Genomic DNA, 19,054 nt, shown 5'->3' on the forward strand with positions numbered 1-19,054 from the left:
CTCTCAAACTAAGATTTGGATGTATTGGAAAGTGTCTATCATATCAGGATATTTGTGCTATTTGGCAATCAACCAGCTTTAAGTAGTCTGTTAAGACTTTAGAACAAAATAGAACTTTATTCACTCAAAATTACTGTGCATGCACTGCTTGTAAATGATAATGTGCCCTTAAAAACTTGTCTTCTCTTCCAACTGCTCTTGGCTATGAGAGTCTACTTTGTGATTACACGCTGTGTCTGATGATCGAAAGTCATACCATCCTCAAGATAGACAAATCTTGGTTGACTTTGGGAAATCTTTTCAATTCATCAGAATTTTACCCTGACATTTCTATCCCTGCTGTAAATGTACCTCTGAAAAACTATGACCTTTAATCCTTTGTGTGGTCTCAGTCTTCATCGTAGCAAAGTTATTGTCCAAAAGGTTATCATTTGTTTTCACTGAAAATCTCATATCATCTGAAACAAGCTCCAAGCAATCAATTACTCAGTCAATAGATATTGAATAAATACCTGTCACAGTATTACGATAAGTGTTGTTGCAGAATCAGAAAAGGATTAGCTATGGCCCTTCCAAGTGTCTGCAATCACACTAGAAGGCAGAGCTCACAAACATGGAATATACATATACATACATACATATATATATATATATATATATATGAATGTTACTCACGTGAAAATTTAAGCAGAAGCATAAAGAGAAAAAAATAATCATTTTGAGCAAAGAGATGAGAATTTTTTTTATTATCTATGTTACTGAAAAACCTGAATGAACCTTCTGGCCAACCCAGCACAGTCTGGGCCTTGTAGGAGTGTAGGATCTTCATAAACAGAGGGGAAAGAGGGAAAGTGGGCATTTCCTAGCAACAGAATTCCCTGAATGAAGGCAAGGAGAAAAGCATTCCCTAAGTCAGCTCAAAGGAAAAAAGAATATGGAGGGAAAATACATATGTAGCCATAGCTAGGATGAGTCCAGACCAAGGCAAGCAGTGAAAACAGGTAGATACCTGGTGATTGAGGAAACAAAATGCAGGAGATGTTAGAGAGTTTGGAGCTATAATGAGCTGGAAGGTGTATGCTATGATTCAGCTATAAAAATAATAGAGCATAAAAAATGAAGCTGCTGAGTTTGTCAGAAAGAAATAAAGAGAAGACGCAAAAATAAATGTCCTAGTGAGAGAGATTAGAAGAATAGCTGTAGTTACTGGGATTCTTTTTTTTTTTTTTTGTCTTGTTTGATTCCTTTTTTAATTGGTAGGATATTTGTTATGAGAATGGGGGCCAGTGGGAGGCATGGAGATTATACTGATTCCTGATCACTGAGTCTGAGGAGGAGGATTGATATCTAATTGGAGCAGTCCTTCGGTCATTTAACCTAGAAGACAGGAGGTGCAGATAGACACTGTCCACTTGGTGTTGATGACTAGTCCATTTGGTATGTGAGCCCCAGGAATTACAGATTAATTCTTGACAGCCCTTAACGTTTACTGTGGAGGCATAAAGATATTTTGAGAAAAAAAAAAAATAGGAGTGAGTTATATCATCACATAAGCTAGTAGAATAGAGCTTTTTAAGAGGGTGTTCAAGAAACATGCACATACACAGACACACACAACTCGAGGAAGGTGAGGACTAATAAGACACTTACGGGAAAAGGTCATTGGAAACCCTCCAGAGCAGTTTCACTTGAGTGATCTGATACAAACTGGACCATCCCCAGGTCTACTTTAGTGGAGCTCCTTAGTCCTATCAAAATAATAGCTATTACAATTCATTTCTACTTCCCTTATAACTATTTGTATTTGTTGTTTTTATTTTTGTCTTGTCATTTTGTTTCTTCAACTCTGTCTAGGAATTTGTCTTATTTTGCTACACAAAGTAGCCCATCTGCTGTCATTTTGAACCTGTGGGAAGCTCGTCATCAGCACGATGGTGACCTTGACTCCCTGGCCTGTGCCCTTGAAGAGATTGGGAGGACACACACGAAACTCTCGAACATTACGGAATCCCAGCTCGATGAAGCCGACTTCAACTACAGCAGGCAAAACGGACTCTAGTCCACTTCCTCTCCTGAGAGGGTGACGGCCAGCTTTGGGACATCTGCTTTCAATGGGAAAGAAAGAGGCAGCTTTCTGCCCAGTGGCATTGGGGAGTTCAGCCTTCATTTATAATCAGTCAACATCCCCGATTGAAGGAACTGAATTTGATATAGGTAAAATATATTGGTAGGGAAAAGTACAAGCTCTCTTAAACATAAGACGGTTCTACAGTCTCCTCTGAACCCATACTTGGGTTCACACTTGAGGGACTGCTCAGATTTGGAGTGACAAGGATAATGTGAGGGCTTATCTGGTAGAAGTAACTATGGGGAAAGATGAGCCGTAGAAAAGCTGGGAAGACCGAGATCAAATCAATGCATGTTGTGAAACATTTTTAATGATGTATCCCCAAAGGACCAGCTGATGCTGGGACCAGACTGTCAAGAGTTTTCTAACCAACTGGCATGGGAGATGTTGGCAATCATTGTAAACTGGCTTTTAGAACTGAGACAGGGTTGCCAACTCATTTGTAGACTTCAACGGTGTCAAGAGGGGCATTTAGAATTTCAAATCTGAGTACACCACACCAGCACCAATTCCCTATCTATCCCAGCCACTTAATAGGTCGAGAGGTAAGAGAGACCACACACTAGTCTTGCAGCATACCTATCCCACCTTCATTTTCTCCAAGGACAAATCTATCCACATTCTTTCTTCCCCTTACACTAGGGAAGAAGTTCCAAGGAACATAGACTTTTCAGTATGGGGATTTATTTTTTCTAGCCCAACTTAACAGAACCATCTTTATTCTCAGCTAAGCCACTGAAGTTGCAAAGGCTATTAGAACACAACTTATGCACAGATTTAGAGACAGGAGAGGTCAAATCAGATCCAAGGAAACATGAATTGCAGATGCCACAGGCCTCAAGCTGTCATTCTGGGGTGCAGGTGTTGATTTAGTTCCCCAGCATGGTGGCTATGAAGGGATGAGGAGTTTCATGGTCCCTTTCAATCCATTTCTTGAATTTTCCAGCCTTTGGGGACTGTGTTCACACAAAATCTCTCCATAGAGGCCTCTCCATAGAGGTCATAGGCCTATGACCTATAGGTGATCCTCGTTTTGCCTCTTAAGAAATTAGCAGATGGTCTTTGCTCTAAATGTTTCCCAACTACATAGACATGAGGAATTCTTCTACCACAGTGTCTCAGAAACTACACGCATTGTTCAGACAGCCATCACGCTCCAATAATTCAACCTCCCTGAGTATGCTTTAAGGACCATTAACATAGTGTACTATGTTTTACATGAAACGCAACAATGTTGTGGAGAATTGAAATCCACAGATAATACATGACCCCCATCTTAACACTTCACTCCATCTTTTATCCTGTTTAATTATTTTTGACAAAATGTCCTGGTAGACTAAAGATGAACAGATTTGCTCCTGCTCATCTTTTGATGGATGTTTTATTTAGCTGTCCAGAATCAGGACAACCAAAGTCAAGGACCTAGATTAACCACAGGTTGGACAGCTACTTAGAAGTTGACTCCATTAGAATAAAAATAGCCAGGGAATGGGGGAGATGAAGAATACTTGGCAGTAAAGATGCAGTCAATTTTTTAAACATAGGTCACATGTTTAAAAAAATGAATCTCCACCTAAGTGAAAAATGACCTAAAGTAAGTTGAATTTACAATACCCTGGGTAACGCTTTGAAGAACTCTTCAATGTGTTGGCCATTTTCTCTAATGAATGTGTGGTATATAAAGGTCCCCTGTATTTGATAGAAGGCTTTGCTACATGAAATTCAAAAGCATCTTGCTTTTCTCAGGAACCAAAGGTATATTGTATAGAACAAGTCCTCTTAGAACTGTTGAGCGTATTTTCAAAATACCATACCTCCATCAGGAAAACACCTTTTTGCTAGTGTACTCAAGTTGTTTATTCCTTCCCGGGAGCAAAACAGACAAAGTGCAAAACTGTAAATCATTTGCTACCCCTGATATGATTTGAGATAGAAGTGGAAATTGATGGTCAGTCTCCCAAAATAAACCTGAGGGTTGATTGGCATGGGTGGTATGCAGAAAGAATCTGCATTGAACTGCTGAATACGGACTTAAAACACAGTGTAGAGTATTGTTATCCATCTTGGATGGATTTTTGTTTTAAATATCCTACCCATTTTTCCTCTTCTCTTCTAATTGGCCTTATAATTGTTTTATCTATTCTGTGAATCCACACAGATCTTTTTTAGATTTTTGATACACTTTTTATATTTTAAAACAGATGCAAAATGTCAATGTTTTCCCTAGAATCTATCTAGATTGTTTTAAGAATTTATTATCAATCCCTGACTGTCTAGAATTTCCTCCCATGTATTTCCTCTTTTTTTTTTTTTTTTTTGGCCTGGATTTTATAAATGTGATAAAAGGAAGCAAAAGAACATAATCCACCTCAAATTTCAGCCCAAAGTTCAAGCCCACCTTTCAGTCCATTTTGTTTCCTCTTTCCATTTCTCATTTCTTCCAGGATCCCATGTAGGATTTCTACAGGTTTCCTACGGTAGGAGATTCTGTGGCCATTGCAGGTCAGGATTGTACAGTATTTTATAACAGAATTCCAAAGAGAACCCATGTTGTTGAGATTTACAGACCAAGATGTGTTTGTGTGTGGCAGAAGAGTCTGAAACCAGACATCAGACAGACTTAGCTGGTACTTGAACTTGTACTCACTGCAGCCTAAACCCTGGTTTGATTTTAATACTTTCCTATCATATTGCCTTTCTTGAAAGGGATTCACTCAGTCTAAGCACTTACATTCAAAGTCTGATTGTCCTAGAGCAAAATGAAACAATAAGTTAAAGGTGGTCTTTCATACTTGGTAGGCGACTTAAAATTTTTACAGGGTAGCCCATTTAATGCCAAATCTTTCAATCCTCAAATGCATTTAAGTCTATTAGTCCAGCTTCAAACATGACTTAAAATGAGCCACCAAAACACTCCTGTTCCCAGCTTCACCAGACTGCAGCCCCATAAAGGTAATTTACAGTTTTTACAGCATTGCTTGTGCAGTCTTCCAGGCTTACGGTAAAAATCCTTTAAGCCAAAAGGAAGCTCACTCTATGGATTTAAATGCAAACTTCATTTACCGGTGCAGGAAGTCTCATAAAACTCAGATGTACTCCCACAAAAATTTTATTGGCCTTTTTCTAAGAGATGAATAGGAATTGACAGAGTTCTCTTTAAAGAGGGGAACTTCTCTCTTTTCTGTTATTTTATTTCCAACTGCAGGTGTTCTCCTTTGCCACAGTCCCTGTTATTTTCTTTTCAGTTGACTTTGAGAGAAGTTATAAAGTCAAATCACTAAACAGGGTTCTCTTTGGATTGAAAAGTTCTGGGTGTATTATAACAGTCTCCGTTGATAGAAATTCTCAACATCAGGATTGATGAGAATATTAAAAAGAATAGAACTGATTGAAGATGGTATTGTTCACTTTGCAAACATCTGGCCAATCTACCTGTGAATTTCAACATGTTACAGAATCTTTTGATGTGCTTTGGGTTTTCTTTTTTTGCCATCTTCCCTTCAATTTCTTAATCCGTCTGTAAAGGTGTTGAGTCAGATATGTTAAAGGTGAAGTTCTCTCAGAGGGTCTTTGTTCCAGATCCGTGAAGGTCACAGGAACCGTGGAGAAGCTGAGAAACGTGCTTTTCTGGCCCACTGTGTGGCCCATTTTCATTCATTTTCCTCATGAAACATTGCAGAGTTCTGAATCCTTGGTGACTCCCATTGACTGGACCAGAGGTGACATCCACAGCAAATGGGAGAACAAAATCTTGTCCTACAGATAGTGACACATTCTATGATCCCTTTGGTGTTAGTTGCCATAGTGCTGTATTTACAAAAATCGATGCTTTAGCCAAACGCTGAATGGCCACTGTTTCCGCCGTTTCCACTGTTTTGTCTGCATAGAACTTTCCTGAACTACAAGCAAAAATGTATTTTGTCAAATGTCACAAAGTGAAAATGTTACTAATCTTAGGTGTGTTGCATATTTTGTGTTTTTACTTTCCAAACTTCTTTCAAAAGCTGCAGTTATAAAGCTGTTTGGCTGTGTTGACAGCATGTGGTGTTTTTGCAAAAGCAATTCTAGAAGAGCCAGTGTCTACCATGGACTCCTCACATCCCCAACTCCAGGCTTGTCAACAAAACCAAGATGGCAATTCGTGTGCTGTTATTTTCTTCAAGAAAGAAAAGGGGATGGAAATCAGACCTGGCTGTTAGTCACTAGTGTGTAGTACTGTGATCTGAAGTAGGAAATTTAACTCACATAGAATAATTGTGGTTTTTGAAGCAGCTACTTTGATTTTTCCTTTTGCTGTGAAGATCATGGATTTGGAATGTCCTCACGAGGTGGGCCTAAGACAGTGACACTAAACATCAGGTCTTGGAACCCACCCTCCATCTGAACCCAAAGATTAAAAAGGCAGTAAGCTTCATGTTTAGGCCAGAGATACAAAAGTTCCTCTCCCATCCCTAACATTGAGTTTGGCAAGGGGTACTTTTTTTTTCCAAGAAGTTAAATGAGAAAATATATCACTAAATTTGGTAATGTAGTTCTTTGCATGAATGGAAATGTGTGTTAAATCATTTTACGAAAGGCGTGATAATAATGAAAATGTCCTTTGGCTTCAAATTGTGCTCACCCGCCAAAAGTATTTCCCTATCTGAAGCATTATTTACATCCAAATTCCCAAATTGGACAAATTATATAATCCTATTAAAATTGGATGTAGAGTGTAGATAGAAACCTGACTGGGGTTCTGTTGAATCATGAAAAGGAAAGGTGATATTGGAGAATTTGTGGACAGAATATCATGCCTTCTGACCCCATTACTGAAACAGATATTACAACCAGAAATAGATCTAATAATTCTAGTATTCCTCCATTAGCAGCTCTGATGATACATAAGGGGAAGTCACCTCTTACCAGGAGACTTCCATTTAAGCCTCATCAGAGGGGGACTAAAATATTTCAATCGGAAACACCTTCCAAGGCCTGTCCTAAATTATGTTGACCACTCTCATTCAAACCTTCTCTGTAAGAAGGTGGAAAACACTCCATCTGTGGAAATTTTCTGGCCAGGAAAACAGTTTCCTCCTTTTCTAAACTGGAATAAAGGCCAACTTAACATTTCCCATTCTTCAGAACTGTATCTGATTGGTGCATGCAATCCAGTAATTCTCAACCTAGAAATATTGCAAATATAAGCAGTTAGAGGAAAACTGGCTAATTCTTCCTGACTCAAACTAAAAGAAAAAGAAAAAAGGTATATATATATATATATATATATAAGTAATGGTTTACCTCCATTTCTTTATGGAAGAACTTTTAAGACAGATTTCATTTTGTTCTATTTTGGGAAAGTGTGTGTGCGTGTATGTGTGTGTGTCGGGATGGGGAGGGTGGTTCTTTCAAGTGACTCATATCTCAAACCCATTCCACTCCCAACATTCATTTGATGTATTCAAAGCCGGAAAAAAAAAAAAAGCAGAACTGAATACTTAATTTGACATGAAGCTGAAGGAGTGAACAAGCCAGAGGAGAGAGTTTGAATAAAGCATGGCCTTGGCTTCATCCCACACTTTTTGTGCCTTGTACTCTCAGTGTAAATTCTGAATGTTGTGCAGTAAATACTTGGATGGACTTCTTAGAAAAGGCTGCACTGGCTTCTTTTTCAGCACATGTACATATCTATAAATATATATACATATATATTTGGTAATGCCAAACAGCTGTGTTATATTGTATTGAACAAAAATGGACGGTTTGGATGTTTTCTGTAGAGTTTGCAAAAACTGGATGGTTACTGACTTTTCGAGATAAATGTACAGACATAAATTCCTGCATATCAGTTATTTATGAATAAAGAGTCTTTTATTGACATTTTAGGATACTCCGTGAGTGGAACTTTGAACTCTCAATGAGAATCCCTTCTACATACTTCCTGACACATCCATGCTGGGGCTGGAATGCCTTCCATATCAGGGACAGTTTCCAGTACATTGAACCTAATTAATATGTTGAACCTAATGTCTCCAGTCCTCAAGAAGAAGATCAAATGAGGCACATGGAAGCAGAGATGAGATGATTTTTTTGTTTTTTTGAGATGATCTCCTAAATATTTCTAGACTACTTCAACACACATTATAGTTTTATACAGTCTTAAGATACCTGCCACAGCCTAACTGGGATACCATTTCCATTATTCCTCAAAATGTTTGCATTATTTTCACAGACACTCTAGAAAATGTTCTGCCGCTCCATGGGAAAACGGTACACTTCAAATACATCTTGACTGACTGAATCTGTTTTGAATGATTTTTAACACATTATTGACCGGGAGATTTTTGCAGGAACTAATGCCTGTGGCTGGCGATTTGTTATGTACGTGAATATTGAAATATCTCCAGTCAATAATGTTCAGGGAACAAAAGATGTATTATTATGCCTCTGGTCAATAAGCTGTTAAAATGCTGAAAGTTCCCAAGAATTTAATAACTACTTTCAACTAGTTGGAGCCATTTTCAACAGTATGATTTACTAGAAGATGGTTTCCAATCTACTTCAATGAGTTGGTTGTCAATGAAAAGGTCAAAAATTGGCTTGAACCAGTGCTTTTTAAAACTTGGTTTTTTAAACCAAGTTTTAGAAAAGATTTTAGATAACAGGTTTTGTCCCAAAATTAAGTTGGAAATTTATAGGATAAAATGTTCTCTAGATTTCTGAAAATCTTTCTGTGTACGATGGATCTAGTGTATATGATGGAGCTCTGAGAGGAGTATAGGTAACATTTCCTCAACTTTTGGGGGTCTTGTGGGTCTAATGGAGAAGGCAATGGCACCCCACTCCAGTATTCTTGCCTGGAAAATCCCATGGATGGAGGAGCCTGGTAGGCTGTGGTCCATGGGGTTGTTAAGAGTCGGACACGACTGAGCAACTTCACTTTCACGTCTCACTTTCATGCATTGGAGAAGGACATGGCAACCCACTCTAGTGTTCTTGCCTGGAGAATCCCAGGGGCGGGGGAGCCTGATGGGCTGCCGTCTGTGGGATCACATGGAGTCGGACACGACTGAAGTGACTTAGCAGCAGCAGCAGTGGGTCTAATAGGAATGGGTGTGAATATTCACCAAGTGCCTGGGAGTTGTTTCAGCTCTCCTTTCTGACCACTTTAAGGTAGATAGCACTTTAAAGCTAATTAAAATGCATTTAAGTTACTGCTGGAATGATGGTTGATTCTAATTAACTTAATCTAGGTAAATTAGTATGATTAGGTACTAATTGTTTCAGTTGTTCCTAATTGCTCAGTTGTTTCCGTTGTGTCCGACTCTTTGTGACCCCAAGAACTGTAGCCCACCAGGCTCCTCTGTCCATGGGATTTTCTCAGCAGGAATACTGGAGTGTGTTGCTATGCCCTCCTCCGTGGGATCCCTGACCCAGGGATCGAACCCATACCTGCTTCATCTCCTGCTTTGCAGGCAGAATTTGTTTACTGCTGAGTCACCAGGGAAGCCCATGATTAGGTAGAACCACCACCAATTTCAGAATTACTTGAAATCATTACAGCAAATAAATCCAGCTTGAGTTGGTCAGAACAGATTTTAACTAGAGAAAGTCTGTGTGGACTGACACAAAGGTCCATATATAACTAGCTCATTCTGATGGGAACTTAATAGATCAATTTGAACTGTTATAAATCATTTTTATAAATTATTAACATTTTAATTGTTAAAAAATTATTTTGAATAGTTTTATAAAATTTTAAACTCTTCAGAATAATTTTTTAAAATGTTTTATCTAGTTAAGAACCAATTCTGAGTGGATTAAGCTACTTTGGGCTAATCTAGGTATGTTCTATGTAGCCAACATTTGTTAGAATTTCAAACTTATTCTGATAGGGATTACCCATTCATTTAACAGACTTATTTAGCATTTACTCAATAATAACTCAGTCTGGGTTCAAATTCTCCCTTTGCCTTTTAGCATTGATAATCAGGCAAAGAAATGGCAATCCACTCCAGTATTCTTCCCTGGAGAATTTCATGAACAGAGGAGCCTGGCAGGCCACAGTCCATGGGATTGCAAAGAGTCAAACAGGACTGAGTGACTATCACTCACTCACTCACTCAGACAAGACACTTAATGGGCTTCCCCAGTGGCTTAGCATTAAGGAATCCGCCTGCAATGCAGGAGCCGCAGTTTCGATCCCTGGCTCAGAAAGATCCCTCGGAGGAGGGCACAGCAACTCATCCCAGTATTCTTGCCTGGAGAATCCCATGGACAGAGGAGCTTGGTAGCCTATAGTCCATAGCGTTGCCAAGAGTCAGACACAACTGAAGCGACTTAGCACACATGCACACAACACCAAGACACTTTACATTTCTACTTTATTTCTAATACAGGGACGATCATAGAAATTGAGACTCTTTCCAATGTCCAGAGATTAAATGAAAAAGAATACAGATAAAGACCTTAGCACACTGCATAGTACTTAGTAAGCAACAGTGAGTATTAGCTTTTGTCTTATTTTAGAGAGACAGTATGCAGAGCAGTCAACAAAATGTATAAGATCAGCAAAGGCTGGGGGAGTAATTGGAGTCTGCCATTCTCTGGATATATGAGCTTGGTCAAGAAACTATCTTTAAAAGGAGATAATCATATCAAACTCTCTGGACACAAAGTAAATGTTCTAGAAATAGTGTAATGCCTGAACACGTCTCCAGCTGTCTCTGGTTCTCCGAGATGTTCTAGAACAGTGGTCCCCAACCCCTGGGCCATGGACTGTTAGGAACCAGGCCACGCAGCAGAAGGTGAGCAGCAGGCAAGCAGTCAAAGCTCCCTCTGCCGCTCCCCATCTCTGGCATTGCAGTGAACCATCTCTCCCCATCCACTCTCCATCTGTGGAAAAACTGTCTTCCACGAAATCAGTCCCTGATGCCAAAAAGGTTGGCGACCACTGTTTTAGAGTGTTCATTTTACAGTTATCCCTCACGATGGGACTGGTTCCAGAACCCCTAGAGATATCAATCAAACCCTACAGATGCTCAAGAGGCATATAGAAGACAGCACAGTATGTGCATGTAACCTATGCCCACTTTCCTGTATACTTTTTTAAACAGTCTCAAGTCTTTATTGAATTTGTGACAATATTGCTTCTGTTTTTTATGATTCGGTTTTTTGGCCTCAGAGCATGTGGGATCTCAGCTCCCCGACCAGGGATGAGACCTGCATCTCCTGCACAGGAAGGCGAAGTCTTACCCACTGGACCACAGGGGAAGTCCCCTCTCCTGAATACTCTAAGTCATCTTTAGCTTACTTATAGCTAATAGAGTTGATGCTTGAACAATATGGGTTTGTACTGTGCAGGCCCCGCTTAATGCATGGGTTTTTTTCAGTAGTAAATACTACAGTGCTAAAGGATCCATGATTGAACCCTCAAATGCAGAGGTAGCATGTATGCAGAGGATCAGCTCTAAGTTATATGTGGATTTTTCAAGTGAGTCCCTAAGCCCTTCATTATGCAAGGGTCAACTGCACAGTATAAATGTGTTATGTAAATAGTTGCTGGTGTGGAGCCAATTCAAATTGTTTTTTGGAGCTTTTTGGAATTTTAAAATATTTTCAATCTTTGGTGGACTGAATTCAGATGGGGGACCCACAGTGCAGAGGACCAACTGTAGAAACATAGTAAACTTCCAGGGCCAAAGATGTACTCAACTTCAGTGTCTTTCTGATACCTGAAAACTATTTTAAAACAAAAAGCATGTCTTACTACCCATGAAATAAGGAAAAAGAAATTTGCTTTCCAATATAAAAGGTTAATGCTTAATACAGGCTTAAAAAATACCTAGTTCCCATTTTCTACCCACATAGAATGGTTTGAGGAGCGAATGAGGCAAATGATGAGGCAAGTTCTTATTAAAAAGGTAACTCTCAGGAAGACAAATAACACTTTGTTTAAAATGACAGTAATCTGGCATAGAACAGGTGCTCCAGCGAGATGACCCATTTTCTGATTTTTGGACGAGGGCTTTAAAACATGACAATGTTCACAATTTAAACATCACAGAGCCGCCTGGGCACCATCCCCTGTCTGTGCCAGGCCCTCTCTGCTACAAGTCAGGCATTCATAAATAAGACTGACTCGTCCTTCAAGAAGCTCACACTCTGATAATCCAGAATCCCAGGAGTCACAGGAGACATGGGTTCTATCCCTGGGTCAGGATGATCCCCTGGAGAAGGAAATGGCAACTCAGTATTCTTGCTTGAAAACTCCCACGGACAGAGGAGTCTGGCGGGCTACAGTCCAAAGGGTCACAAACAGTCAGACAAGACTGACTGAGCAAATAAACAAACCAAACAAACCTGATAAGCCAGAAGATTATCATGCCATCAAACAAGAGCTATGAGGGCAGACTACTAAGGGAGGATGGGGGAGTAGACCAGGGTGTGTTGTGTGAGGGAAGGTTACATGGTCAAGTTGCCACCAGGCTAAGATTTAAAAATGGTATATTAATAACATTTTGTAAAACCCTATAATCGGTGGCTTAAAATAACCATTTCTTATTCTTAGACATGTATGGGTCAGCTGAGGGGGTCCACTGATCTGATCCTGGCTTGGCTGATCTTTGCCAGACTCATCCATGTATGTGCAGGGACCGGGGAGGTTAGCTGGGTTGGTTCTTAAAGATGAGGCTCTTCACAAACTGCTCCACGTGTTTCATTATCTAGTAGGTTAGGCTGATTATGTTATCATGGTAAAGGCAGAGGAAGAGAAGCATGTCAAGTCTTTTGAGACCCCGTCTTGCAACACCACCATTTCTTTAATATTCTAATAGCCAACGTAACTTGCAAGACCAGCCCATTCCAGAGATGAGAAATGAGAAAATAGAATCCACCTCTTGAGGAGAACCAGTGCAAAGAATGTGGATACAGAAAGGGATAGAGAATGTCCGTGGTAGTTTCAGTTTCTCCATCAGAGCTAAGAACTTATCAGACAAAAAAATAAAGGAGGGATACAATACTCAAGACACAGGAGCAAACTAGATGTCCATCAATAGCAGAATAGATAAAGATGTGGTACGCATACACAATAGAGTATTACTCAGCCATAAAAAAGAATGAAATAAAGCATTTGTAGCAACATGGGTGGACCTAGAGATTCTCATACTAAGTAAGCCAGGCAAAGGACAAATATGATATCACTGGAATAGGTGGAATAAAATCCAGATGAACTTATTTACAAAACATAAAGAGACTCACATAGAAAAACTTATGGTTACCAAATGTGAAAGGTGTGGGTGTGTGTGTCGGGGAGGGGAGGTGTTAAATCAGAAGGTGGGAGTTTATATACACACACTGCTATATATAAAATAGATAATAAGGACCTACTGTATATATAAAATAGATAATAAGGACCTACTGTATAGCACAGGGAACTATACTCAATATTTTGTAATAACCTATAAGGAAAAAGAATCTGAAATATATATATATGTAAATATATATCTGAATCATTGTGCTGTATGCCTGAAACTAACACAATATTGTAAATTGACTATACTTCAATAAAATATAAAAGAAAATACAGGAGGGAGAACATTCAAAGAGGAAGGTTAGCACTGATAAATATATTAATAAGTATGTCATTCAGGAGAGGTGGCCATACTGTTTTTCATGCCTCTAGGACCACTGGATTTTCTACAACAGGATTTTCCAAACTTCTATGATGTTTTTAGGTACTGACCCTATGGTTAGCCATGTTTGGGAAAAACTGAGTTTAATCACATTTAGAAGGTTCCTTACTGTGAGTCCTCTCAAAGGTTTTTGCATAATAAGAGTAATCAACACTTTCTGAATAGTTTAATGTGCTAGGCACTTTACATGGAATCAAACATTTCATCCCCTAGCAACTGATGAGGTTTTATTCACATTTTTTGTAAGCAGGGAACTTCAAGAAGAAGGTATGCTAATATGCATTTTTAATCACTCAACCAAAGTTATTGTCCACACCATTTTCCAAATATCTATTACTACTAATTCCCATTTAATGAGCATGTAGTAACATCTTGCAGTTCATTTTGGGATTCACTTTTCTAAAGAAATTTAAGAAATAAATTAGGTCCTCCATCTTAATTTAGTCCAGATTAACATTTCTTTCTCATCTACCAACCCATTTCTTAGCACTTTGCAGAATCTCTTATCTCCAAGCCCATGACAACCTTAACATTTTCATTCTTGCCTGTGAATGTTTGATTTAATCACATTCCCCTATAACTAATTAAAAATACACCCTTAAAACTGATGGGGATGTGTTATTTTGTTCAATCTTATAAAGACCACTTTTAAAAGCTGGAGGCACCTTTACAATTAAGTGATCTGTATCAAATAACCTTGCTGTCTTTAAGCTCAGAGAAAAATTCAATCTATCCTTCCTTTCAAAAAGGTAAGTGTTGGGACTTTGCTGGTGGTACAGTGGTTAAGCATCCGCCTGCCAATTCAGGGAACATGGGTTCGATCCCTGGTCCAGGAAGGTCCCACATGCCACAGGGCAACCGACCCCATGCTGAGCCCACTTGCCCTAGAGCCCCATACTTGCAACAAGAGAAGCCACCACAAAGAGAAATTCTCACACCTCAAGTAGAGAGTAGCCTCCACTCACTGCAACTAGGGAAAACCCGCACTCAGCAGAGACCCAACTTAGCCAAAATATAAATAATTTTTTAAAAGGTAAGTGTTGGGTATCCAGCCATAGATGAGATGCTGTGAGGTTAGATAAAAAGAGCCCAGAGTAGATTAAGAAGAAAGTGCATGACATTGTAAATCAACTATGTATGCTCAGTCACTTCAGTCATGTCCGACTCTGTGCTTCCCTATGGACTGTAGCCCATCAGGCTCCTCTGTTCCTGGGATTCTCCAAGGCAAGAATGCCCTCCTCCAGGAGATCTTGCCAACCCAGGGATCGGACCCACAACATCTCCTGCAACGCAGGTGGATTCTTTACCACTGAGCCACACGGGAAGCTGAATCAACTATACTTCAATTAAAAAAAAAAAAAGCTCCAAGGAAAGTTCTAATTGTAGCTCTCAGGCCTATCCGTGGGATATCAGACAATTCATTTTACTTCTGGAGTCTCAATTTTCACATGTGTAAAGTCAGCATCATGAATATCCTGTCCCACTTTTCATATTTGTTTACAATAGGGATCCAAAGAAACATTACACGTAAAAAATAACTTTATATTCTAGTAAATGCCCTGTAAGTATTTTAACCAAATGAGAACTGTACACTTACTGACAATGATAAAGGATCTGAAATTAATTTTTTAGACCAAATTACTGTCAGACATGCAAGTAAAAAAGTGACCCATACTTCTTCCTTCATCTTCACTGAGACCTAGGGTTAAATAATTTGGTTTAAATGTCCAGAAAAACAGAGATGGTCTCTTCTCCTAGCATCATAGCTCTCAAAACCCAAATACTTTGGAAGAGATTATCAATATGAGTATGTTTTTGACTACATCATAAATGAAAAATTACATGAAATACTAATATCAACTATATGTTTATTATCACTGAAAGATGTTAATACTTCTTTTATGGGCCCACACTATCATTTCTTTTTATCATCCTTTACAATCTTGGCAAAAAAGGAATACAACTTACCATTTAATTTTGTGTTCTACTGGCTCACAGCTTTACCCAAATGTTGGATTTATTTAAAAAATATTTAAAGTATTTATTGATTGCCTACTATCAGGGAAACACTTGTCTACTACAAATTGGCATTTGCCATCTACCTCTACAAGGATTAAATCATGTGCTGCTGCTGATTTTCAACACCCCCTGAAAGGAGTTCAGGGTGGAGAGCAGAAATGAGGCTCTCTGTGCTCTGGGAAAAACTGGCAGAACAGGTCTTCAGATAGTTAGACATTTTTGGAGCTGATTTTATGAGCCAAAAATCCTTATGTTTTTCTCCTTATATATAGAAAAGCACCAAAATCCTTCATGGTGACATCTGCACCTCATGACTAAGCAGGAACCTTCTGCAAAAAAAAAAAAAAAAAAATGGTGCTTGATTGTCTATGTTCCTTCTTCACCAAAATCACTTGTGTACCAAGCATCTCCTACCTCTTGGGCTTCCCAGGTGGTTCAGACAGTAAAGAATCTGCCTTCAATGTGAGAGAGACTTGGGTTCGATCCGTAGGTTGGGAAGATCTCCTGAAGAAAGTAATGGCTACCCACTCCAGTATTCTGGCCTGGAGAATTCCATGCACAGAGGAGCCTGGGACTTCCCTCATAGCTCAGTCAGTAAAGAATCTGCCTGCAATGCAGAAGACCCAGGTTTGATTCCTGGATCGGGAAGATCCCTGGGAGAAGGAAATGGCAACCCACTCCAGTGTTCTTGCCTGGAGAATCTCAAGAGGAGCCTGACAGGATGGTGTTGCGAGACTCGGACATGACTTAGCAACTAAACCATCACCACCCCTACATCACACCCATACACCACCACCACACCATCAGCGCTACCTGAAAAGCTGTCTGCTGGACTGTAGTTCCCATTTTTGCCCCAAATAAATCTTAACTCACAACTGTCAAGTTGTGCTTTTTTTTTTCAGTCAGCACACTCTATTAAGCAGTGGAATGCAGCAATAATTTCAAGCAAAAGAACCCCACTCTTCCAGAGATTTCATTCTTCTGGCAGGGGATATGGAGGCAAAGAATAAAAACTAAATATAGACTAAGTTACACACAGGAAAGAGGAATAGGATTTCTGGGGGTGTGACTGAGTTGTATTTTAAATAAGGTTGTCAGGCAAGGTCTCACTGAGAAAGTGACTTTTGACTGAAAAGCTGAAGGAGATGACAAGTGATTCGAGATCATCCCTGAAAGAAGAGGACTAAAGACAAGGGAAACATCCATTCCAAAGTCTTGAGGTGGAAGTGCACTGGTCTATTCAGGGAACAGCAAGGAGGGCCCTGTGGCTGGAGCGCTAAGAAAGGAGGAGATGAGCTCAGAGAAGAAAGCGGGGTGAGGATGGGTCAAATATTATCTTAGAAGGTCCAGACTTGTAGTCATGTGACTTGAGAAGATACTTGAGGGATTCAAGAAGTATTGGCATGGATCACATTGGTGGCTTGAAAATATGCAAGCCATACTGAGAATAGCTGCTAGGCAATTAGCACTTAGCAGTGGAGGGTGGAGATGACTGTGGGTTGGTTCAAAGTGGTTGCAGAAGGGGTGATGAGAAGTGTTTGGATTATGGATATATTCTGAAGGTACAGCTGGCAGAATTTGCTTATATACTGGATGGTTGTTGGGAAAGGAAGAAAGCAATGATGACCCCAACGTTCTGTTCTGAGCAACCATGTTAAAATGTACATTTTTGTCATTGCTTAGTCACTAAATTGTGTCCGACTCTTTTTGCGACCCCACCAGGCTCCTCTGTCCATGGGATTACCCAGGCAAGAATACAAGTGGGTTGCCATTTCCATCTCCGAGGGATCTTCCCAACCCAAGGATCGAAACTGTATCTCCTGCATTGGAGGTAGATTCTTTACCACTGAGCCACTAAGGAAGCCCTAAAATGTGCATAGGGACATTTTAATATTAAAAGTTTATAGGTACTGAGTTTGAAACCAGGGTGCAACTTAAATTTGTTTTCTTGATCTAGGCAATTTACCAGTATTTTTTAAAGCATGAGGCCTCTGAAGCAGAAATAGAGTGCTTATTAAAAATGTAATTTTCTGAGTTTTACACCTCAGATTTTCACAATCAGACTAGAATGAGTACTAGAGATTAATAATCATACTAATCCTGCATTTCCACAACCTTACCTGGAGACCTTTAGGAGCAGTAAAATCTAAAACTCACTGCATTAAAGCAAATAGTATGTGGGCTCCTAGAAAGACTTACTCTACATTTCACCACAAAGAAAGGACCAGTTATTTTTTCACTGAAGGACAGAAAATGATTGGCAGGCCTGTATCCCTTCTTTGTCACCAGCATCAATAACTCAAGATCTGAAGCCACCAGGGCAAAATAGAAGTTGTGTGGCTTCTCCTATCTCCATCCTTGTCTAAATCTAACCAGTTGCCAATCCTGAATTTGTTTGAGGATTGTTTTTCATAGTTATTATAAAGTGGTAGGCCTGTGGTGGGGAGGGGGTAAAAAAAAAAAATGTCTGTTTCAATATATGAGGCTTCGTTCATCACTGACATCCACAATTCCATTTCTTTTCTTTCTCTCCCATTTTTCCTTCCATTTTCAATATAATTAGACTCAGGAGGACTTGAGATTTGTCTTCAAATATTTGAAAGTCTGTCATATGGAAGAGGGATTAGACTTGTGCTATCTGGCCCCAAGTGGTAGAAACAGGATAATTTCTGCAGAAAATACAGGGCGACTTTCTTTTGTCGGGGAGAGGTATTCCTTATGTGAATACAGTGAATTTCTTATAGGTATTCCTTAGAGTTTTCATAGAGCTGTTTAACTTTGGGATGAATTTTTTAAGATTTTTTTTAAATTTTTAGAGTCTTTATTGAATTTGTTACAATACTACTTTTGCTCTAGGCCTTGGCTTCTTGACCACGAGGCATGTGGAATCCTATCTCCCTGATCAGGGATCAAACTGGTACCCCCTGCATCAGACCACCAGGGAAGTCCCTTGTGATGAGATTTTATAACAACTTCATCTTTCATTGAAACATGCAAATAGTGTCATGCTCTCTTTGTTGACACTTATTTTTGGTTTTGGGTAAGTCCTTACCTCTCATTGCACCACTCAGATTTTTTTCCTGTTTTCCTTTAGATCAGATTTTTGACTCCTCCCATTAATCAGGTCTTTATTCCCCAATTTAAGAATGAGCAAACCATCCTGGTAAATCTGAGTGTAAACACTAGGTTTCATCAGCTACAAGGTCTTTGCTGAAAGTAATCAACTCTGCCA

At 39.4% G+C, this 19,054-nt stretch overlaps 1 protein-coding gene across 2 annotated transcripts in view; it reads left to right on the forward strand.

Annotated features, from left to right (window-relative positions):
- The window catches only part of UNC5D (unc-5 netrin receptor D), a 615,641-nt gene extending 607,700 nt beyond the window's left edge, over positions 1-7,941 (forward strand). For both annotated transcript variants that reach the window (XM_061134611.1, XM_061134612.1), the window contains one exon: positions 1,855-7,941. In XM_061134611.1, coding sequence (XP_060990594.1) covers positions 1,855-2,059 — 205 coding nt within the window. In that variant the 3' untranslated portion in view covers positions 2,060-7,941. The remainder of the gene's footprint in view (positions 1-1,854) is intronic.
- Positions 7,942-19,054: the final 11,113 nt, after the last annotated feature.

Source organism: Dama dama, chromosome 32 (genome assembly GCF_033118175.1).
Source record: "Dama dama isolate Ldn47 chromosome 32, ASM3311817v1, whole genome shotgun sequence".
NCBI classification, from domain to species: domain Eukaryota; kingdom Metazoa; phylum Chordata; class Mammalia; order Artiodactyla; family Cervidae; genus Dama; species Dama dama.